The sequence below is a fragment of the Macrosteles quadrilineatus genome, unplaced genomic scaffold (assembly GCF_028750875.1).
Source record: "Macrosteles quadrilineatus isolate MER2022 unplaced genomic scaffold, UCM_ALF_1.0 Scaffold_4__1_contigs__length_99947679, whole genome shotgun sequence".
In the NCBI taxonomy this organism is placed as follows: domain Eukaryota; kingdom Metazoa; phylum Arthropoda; class Insecta; order Hemiptera; family Cicadellidae; genus Macrosteles; species Macrosteles quadrilineatus.
Window position 1 is genome coordinate 17,312,361 of NW_026542597.1, and position 8,585 is coordinate 17,320,945.

An 8,585-nucleotide genomic window follows, 5' to 3' on the forward strand; every position below is an offset into this window, starting at 1 on the left:
ATATTTGCCCACAGTGCCAGACCATCTCACCCCCTTGTGTAGCGGAGAGTGGTGGTATTTTATGTAATAAATGTAACATGACCTATCGAAACCAGGAATGTTTTATCGCGCATCAAGCTGACAGATGTAAAAATGTAAAAAAATGTCTCGATTGTGGAAAATTGGTTTGGATTAGAGATCGCCCCAAGCCTCACAAGTGCGGTGAAGTATATTGTAAACCTTGCCGTTCATTTGAAGACCCTAACCACAAATGCTATATGAAACCTGACACGAAAAAGCCAAAATCAAAAGATTTTCTGTTTATTTTCTTTGACTTGGAAACACGCCAAGACGAGTCCCTGCCCTCAGATCCCGATTCTAAATTGCATCAAGTGAACTTGTGTGTCTCACAACAGTTTTGCTATCAGTGTATTGAGGCAAAATTTTGTATGGCTTGTAAAAATCGTACGCGAGTGTTTAATTCTGAACCAGTAACTCAGTTCATGGACTATGTGATGCAAGTCCGTAAAAATTTCAAAGATGTTTGTGTCATTGCACACAATGGGCAGGGCTTTGATTTTCAATTTTTGCTCAAGTATGTTTTGGAGGATACAAAGTTTACTCCGAAACTTGTAATGCGGGGAACTAAGGTCATTTTGATGGAGATTGACAATGTGAGGTTTGTTGATTCATTAAGTTATTTCCCTATGCCTCTAGCTTCACTGCCCAAGGCCTTTGATTTGCCCCCGGAAAAGAAGAAAGGCTATTTCCCCCACCTCTTCAACACACTTGAGAATCAGAATTATGTTGGCCCTATGCCGGCAAAGGAATTTTACTGTCCAGAATCTATGTTTGAAAAATCACATGAAGATTTTGAAAATTGGTATAATGATCAGGTTGCAAACCATGTTACATTTGACTTTAAAAAGGAAATCCTCGAGTATTGTTTGTCGGATGTTGATATCTTGGCCCAAGCTTGCTTAAAGTTCCGTTCAATTTTCCTGCAAGAGTGTAATGTTGACCCGTTTCTCGAGGCTGTTACCATTGCCAGTGCATGTAACTTAGCTTTTCGCAGGAACTTTTTGAAAAAAAATACTATTGGCATAGTTCCTAAAAATGGTTATAGGCTTACAGACGCTCAGTCGGCAATTGCGTTACAGTGGCTATCGTGGGAAGAGGAGAAACGTGGAGTTAGAATTGAACACGCTGCTCGTGGAAAAGAAGTTAAGATCAATGGAATGAAAGTTGATGGGTATGATGGCCAACATATTTATGAATTTCAAGGCTGCTATTGGCACGGAAGCCCCAAATGCTTCCCCTATGACCGTGAACTTGCTTTGAAAGAGGACCCCTCTGACTCACTTCACTTGCGATATGAACGGACCAAATCGAAAATAGCAAAGTTAGGTGATAACGTTGTACAAATGTGGGAATGTGAGTTTAGGCAGTTAAAAAAGACAGAAAACCTAAAACATCTAGACAAGTTGCCGATCCTCAACAATTTACCCCTGAATCCGAGGCAAGCATTTTTTGGTGGTAGAACCGGGAACGCCAAAACCTACCACAAGTGTGTGGAGGGAGAAACCATTGAATACGTGGATGTATGCTCTCTCTATCCCTGGGTATGTAAATATGGCAAGTACCCTGTAGGCCATCCGAATATCTACGTAGGAGACAAAGAGTGTAGACAGAGAGGTCTCAATGTTGAAGGCTTATTAACACGTTCGCTGCTGAGCGCTAGATGCCGGGACGGCGCCAGTTGCTGAACTACGCTCGGCCGCTGCGTGACATTGCCACCGATACACTGAATTACAGTAAAAACAACAGTAGTTATACTGGATGGCAATGTTCTGCAATAAAACTGGCTTTGGATATAGTACTAAGGGATTCTGATAGATAGCAGCACTACCCAGGTTACAGTCGGTAAAGTAGTGTCGCTATCTAGCAGGAAAGAGGTAAAACAAAGCCCTGTTCCAAACGACCCTGGTGGTGATTTGGGAAACTATATTTTTTATTGTCAGAAAAGTACGTCCCCACGAGCTGCAAAGAAATATAGAACGCTTGTGACGTGCTGGCTTATCCATAGCAACGTTAAACAACATTGAACGGTGACGTTCTGGAACGTTCTTAGCTCCTGGCGCCGTGGCCCGGCTGACGTTCCGGAACGTCCGTAGCAGCGAACGTGTTAAAGTGTAAAGTACTACCACCACGCGATCTTTACCATCCTGTGCTCCCGGCTAAAATGAATGGCAAGTTAATGTTTGTTTTGTGCGCGACTTGTGGAGATGGTCAGATTCAAAGTGATTGCGACCACGAAAGTGGTGACAGAGCACTAATTGGGACGTGGACCATGGACGAGATTCGTAAAGCTGTAGAAAAGGGTTATGTTGTACTCGACATGTATGAACTTTGGGAGTATAAGGTAGCCACATATGAAAACGGTGGGTTGTTCACTGACTTTATAAATAAATTTTTAAAAATTAAGCAGGAAGCGTCTGGGTTTCCTAGCTGGTGTGAAACTGAGGAGGATAAGGATCAGTATTTTGAGGATTATTTTAAAAAAGAGGGTGTCCAACTGGAAAAAGACAAAATTATCAAGAATGGTGGTTTGAGGTCATTGGCTAAACTAATGCTTAACAGTTTCTGGGGAAAATTTGGACAGCGTGAAAATCAGACCAAAGCTACGATTGTCAGGGACCCAAAAACACTTTTCAAAATGTTAACTAGCCCTGAAATCGATGTAATTAGAGTGCAGATTGTTAATGAAGAGGTTCTTGTTGTTAGCTGGGAGTATATTGAGGAGGTTGGGGAGCCATTGCAAAATGTAAATGTTGTGGTGGCAGCTTACACCACTGCCCAAGCGAGATTAAAGCTCTATGAGCATCTAGAAGCCCTGGGTGGTCAGGTATTGTATTACGATACTGATTCTGTACTATATGTACATAAGGGTGGTTTGTACAGAGTTCCCACGGGAGATTATCTCGGTGAAATGACCGATGAGTTGGTCGAGTACGGTCCTGGGTCATACATTGTAGAGTTTGTATCTGGAGGTCCAAAAACCTACGCATATCTTGTGTGGTCGACAAACAAACAAATATTGATTCCCGTATGTAAAGTTAGAGGGCTTACATTAAATATGAAAACTTCTAAAAAAATTGGTTTTGACAGTTTGAAAGAGATGGTCCTAGGTGATGCTGCACAAACAATGGACATTGAGGAAAATAGAATCAGACGAACAAAGGATAGGAATATAGTTACAATCAGTGAAATCAAACAGTTCAAAATTACAGGACCAAAGAGGAAACATAGTAGCAATTATGATACACTTCCATATGGGTTTAAAATTCAAAAAACTCACCAAAATCTCAACTCCTGAATCGTCACTATCACTCAAGTCCTCCCAGTCCTCAATGCCCACCTCGTTCCAGCCATTCCACCCTCCTGGCCCCCAATTAAACCCAAATTCCGAATCTGTGTCTTCGTCTTCTGCTTCTTCAATCAAATTTAAATATGAACGAACCCTACACCATAAGTAATTTTGAATGAAACCATTTACAACCAACACTAGAGAGATCATCTTGGACACTGAACACATGTTGCACATGCTGCACATGTGTAGCGCTCCACTCTCCACTATCGCTACATACCTTAATGGTGGCATAGGCCGTGTTTCTAGGTGGTAACGGTGGCGGCCTGAGATCCACCGGTTGAAGTTCTTCGTATATTGGCTCCACCGGTTTAAGAAACACAAACCTGGTCTTGACAATAAATGGCGACGGCTCGTCGCGTTTGATGGAAAATACCCAGCCGATGCGAAGCACATGATGGCTGAGATCCAACTGGAGTGGGGCTATTTTTAAATGTGTTTGTACATTGAGGCGCTCAAATCTGGAGGGACTTGAGCTACTCCTTGTGCATGTGTGAATGCTATTGGTCACTGGCGCGGCCGACTAAAAAGCCCGTAAACCATGTGTGAATGTTGGTCACTGGCACGGCTGACTAAAAAGCCTGTAAACCATGTGTGAAGGTCACTGGAGCGGCTGACTAAAAAGCCCGTAAACCATGTGTGGAGTGGTGAGTGTCATTCCAATTGGAACCTTTGCACCACCATGTTGTCCCTACTCGAGCTCTCAGCTAGAATGATTACTGATAACCTTTTTCTTTTAAATGCTGTAAAGCAGACAGCAATCCTACCTATGATTAAATATTACATATTCAATTACCACCCTGAAAGCTGTGGCTATGTCTACTACCATATTTGTTTTTTCGACAATGAAGAGTTTTGTAAGGATTGTGGAGAGGCAGCGAATATTTCTTTCCGAAGGTTTAGAACAATTGTATGTGTACCATAATTTATAATTCCAAGAGATAGATGCGCCGTCTGTGCAGCACGTCTATACAATTGGACTAGATTGAGAAGATCTTCCTGTTTACAATCCTTGATCCCATCCTTGAGAAGGTGGTAAGAGAAACTTTGGGGGAACGGAGGCGGCAACTAGTTTGTTTTTGGAGGCCGTCACGAGCTGCGGCGGTGGAGGGGCCGCAGCTTTTCTAGGGGGCAAATAAAAAGACAGTTTATTATATTTGGAACCTTCTAAACATCATGTTGTCCCTGTCCGAGCTTTCAATTAGGAAGATTTGCACAAACTACATCCTTTTACCTTATGTAAAAGAAAGTGTTGATCTTCCATCAACGCTAAGGCAGGACATTTTGAACTATCATAGAGAAAACTGTGGCTACGTAACCCTAAACTTCTACGAGTCTTTTAGAGGCTCTAGTAGGTTATGTATTGACTGTGGAAGAATGGTTGATCTTCCTTCTCGCTTAAGGCGAAGAGGTAACTACATGTATCCAAAGTTTAAAGTCCCAAAAGAAACATGCCGCATTTGCATGGCTCCTTTATTTATCTTCCATAAAGTCACTTGTAAATATTGTAAAAACTAAATGTTAAAAAATTAAAATAATAAACGGAGATGGCAACTAGTTTGTTTTTGGAGGCCATCACGAGCTGTGGCGGCGGAGGGGCCGCAGCATTTTTAAAACTTAATAAATTATCAAAACACTGTTAAGTTGTATCATTTTAACAATGGATGTCAGACGTGCTATAGCTGAAGAGCTACACAAACCTGCTAGAAAGAATTACATAAGACGGAAAGTGACTCTTAAAGGGTTGAATGATTTGTACCAGGCCGATCTCGTAGAGATGCAGCCTTATGCAAAGTTAAATAAAGGTAATCGGTACATAATGACTATGATTAACTGTTTTTCTAAACTCGGTTTTGCAGTCCCGTTAAAAGATAAGACAGGTCCAGCAGTTGCAAAGGCACTTGAACCTATATTGATAAAACATAAGATGAAACACTTTCAAACCGATCAAGGAACCGAATGGTTTAATAAACATATTGGTGCTCTCATGAAAAAGTATAAAATAAACCATTATTCCACGTTTTCCGATTTAAAAGCTAGTATAGTGGAGAGATTTAATAGAACTTTGAAACAGTGGATGTGGAAAGAGTTTACCGCAAAGGGTACATATGAATGGTTGTCATTACTTCCTGATATTCTAAAGCGATATAATAACTCGGTACATAAAACAATTGGTATGAAACCAAAAGATGTTAAACAAAAGAATGTAAAGGAACTATTAAAAAGGATAAACAAGAAGGGAAAAAGGGTGGCACCAAAATATAAACTGGGGGATAGTGTTAGGATAAGCAAGTATAAAAGAGTTTTTACTAAAGGCTATCTGCCAAACTGGACAAACGAGGTTTTCACCATTTACGCAATCAAACCGACAAAACCACCTACATATGTACTCAAAGACCATAATGGTGAAATACTAAAGGGAGGGTTTTATGAACAAGAGCTAAATAAATCAAAGACCGGAGATGTATATTTAGTTGAAAGAGTGTTACAGCGAAAAGGAGATAAAATAAAAGTCAGATGGCTTGGCTTTGACAAGAAAAGTGACACGTGGCTTAGTAAAAGCGACATTCTTATTTAAAGCATACAGCCGTTGACGGCTACATGTAGAACAAGCAATTACGTTTCAGAGACCTATCAAAACACGATATAAAGATTCAACTAACAAGGGAAGAATTTTACATTTTGAGTTGTGACGCTTCACCTGTAACTAGATACATGAACGACTAACATTTTCAAGCTCTGTAATAAACGAATATTTAGTGGATGCTATGGATCAATACCCTGACTCCCAGATTCTACACGGACCGATCGATACATAAATTTTCAATCTAATCTCCTATGAGGTTGAAATGTGATGGAGTATAAAAGACTACGAGATTAATAAGACCATAACGGATGAAGTAAAAGAAAATATTGACAAAACACAGCCTATCTAAGTATGTAACGGTTTGAAATAAAAAAACTAATTTAACCTCGTGGGGGTAGGCCTACTGGGGATGATGCCCACGTTAAATATACATCAACGCGCCTTAACTGTACGGCCTGGTATAGATATAAAACCTACCGTGGTGTGGAAATCAGTTACTTGACATTCTTACCATGGAGCAGAGGGTATGGTCCTCAGACAAAGTTAAAACAATAAAAGAGAAACCATGTGTGATTGAGTTCCAAGCTTTTCGTGGAAATACAAATGAATATGTTGTCAAGGAGTTTGTAATTTTAGATTAATTAACATACGTTGTCTATCCCTTTATTCTTAAACCACCACATCCTTTAAAAAACTTAATACTAAGGCCAAGTTAACTAATAAGTGGGTTACTAAGAATTTTCATCACATTGCATGGACAGCTAACCAACACAGGGACACAAGATGTGGTGGGGGCACAGCTGCGCGCACACAAAGCTTAATATAACACACCGATTGCACAACACGTTACACAAAAGAAACAATGTTCACTTACTATAAAACTGATCCACTACACAATAAATAATCAGACTAACATTAACACTAGAAATAACTTGCAAACATAACCTCAAAACGTCAAACACAAGAGCACACATCCAACACGTTCAATTGCCGAAAGCAAAGTGAAAGAAAATTAGTAATGGAAAGTATAAATAGCAAAAATTGACCAATCACACAACAGATCACCTATTTATGACCAATCAGGTACAAGCTTATTACAACCAATCAGCAACCAGGATACACGCCATTAACATTTCCTTGTTTTGTTACAGAACCGTGATGATGAAGAAGAAGAAGAAGAAAATTTGTAGAAATATAATGTTTGCAAACACTGTTTAGATTAATGTAAATAAAAGATATTAGCAATAGCCATTAAACAACACTTTACAAATGTCCACCATTTCTTCTTAGACATTATTAATTTTTAGATAGAGAAATGTAAATTTAAATCGTAGATATATAGTACTAAACCATAGTATTAAAGCCATTATATACTAGGCAATGTGTTTAATTATCTAAAAAAAAAAAAAAAACATTCAATTTTTATTTTATTTCATATATATCTACATGCTGTAGTCCATTACAAAAGCAAATCAATTGATAATCCACGAATCCAATGTTAAAAACAGCCGAAAGAACGCTTAAGCGGAACTTTACCGTTGAGAATAAAAAACGGCCTTTGTAAAGGCCACCAAATTTTGAACGTTAAATCAACATTTCATAGACGTTATGTCCAGGTCCAGGTGTATATGGCTGTGGCGACTAGCGCCACGTCTTGGGAAGCTCCTGCTCGCTAGGAGCATATACTTCTCGTCTGCTGTGGGTCCAAGCCCTGGTAGCTCAGCTACCTGTAGACGTCAACGTCGTTCTGGGAGTTAGTCGTCGATCCGGGGGCGAAGCTGGGGAACATCCTCAGCGACCAGGTCCCTGATGTGTTCCCACGGAGAGTCATCCGCCGTCTCTTCAAGTCTCGCTCGAAGGCCGTCGACGAAGTCTCGGAGAGTTGTCACTGCTGTGGAGTCCCTGATGACGGAGTTCCTCACGTACCAGGGTGAATCTGTCGCCTGCCGAAGAGCCTTGCTCTGGACGACGAGCAGCCTCCGTCTAGCGGTTCTGCAGGTGAGGTGGTACCATGCAGGGGCTGCGTACGTGAGGACAGGCCGAAGCAGGGCCGTGTAGAGTCGGACTCTTGCAACCGTTGACAACTTCCGTGACCTGAGCAGCGGGCGGATGGCGCCAAGACCTTTCCTGGCGAGGTCGCAGACCCTCTCGACGTGGGGAGTCAGGGTGAGTCGCTGATCCAGCAGGACGCCGAGGTACTTCACCCGGCGCTTCCATGGGATGTCGGCCCCGTCTAGGTGGAGGTGTTGACCATCGTCCTGCCTCCTCGACCTCGTGAAGGAGATGGCCTCACTCTTGTCAGCGTTGACTTTGACTCGCCACTTCGTCAGCCACGGCAGCAACAGGTCCAGCTGTCGCTGGACATACACCCTGGACATCCTCAGGTTGGCGGAGGTGGCAGTGAAGAGCGCATCATCTGCGTAGAGCGATAGCTGCACTCTTGGCGCCAGGGGTATGTCATTGGTGTACCACAGGTAGAGTATCGGCCCGAGAACCGACCCCTGTGGCACACCCGAAGAGACTGGCCGTGGTGTGGAGGTCGCCCGTCCAACGGAGACCCTGAAGCGGCGAGCGGTCAGGTAGCTCTTGATG

The 8,585-nt window shown here is 41.9% G+C and overlaps 1 protein-coding gene across 1 annotated transcript; it reads left to right on the top strand.

Annotated features, from left to right (window-relative positions):
- Window positions 1–257: 257 nt before the first annotated feature.
- LOC128992778 (uncharacterized) lies at window positions 258–7,669 on the top strand. Its single transcript, XM_054416518.1, has 3 exons — window positions 258–1,601; window positions 2,273–3,085; window positions 7,610–7,669. The coding sequence occupies exons 1-3, from the start codon at window positions 258–260 to the stop codon at window positions 7,667–7,669; spliced, it is 2,217 nt and encodes a 738-aa protein (XP_054272493.1).
- The last annotated feature ends 916 nt before the right edge of the window (window positions 7,670–8,585 follow it).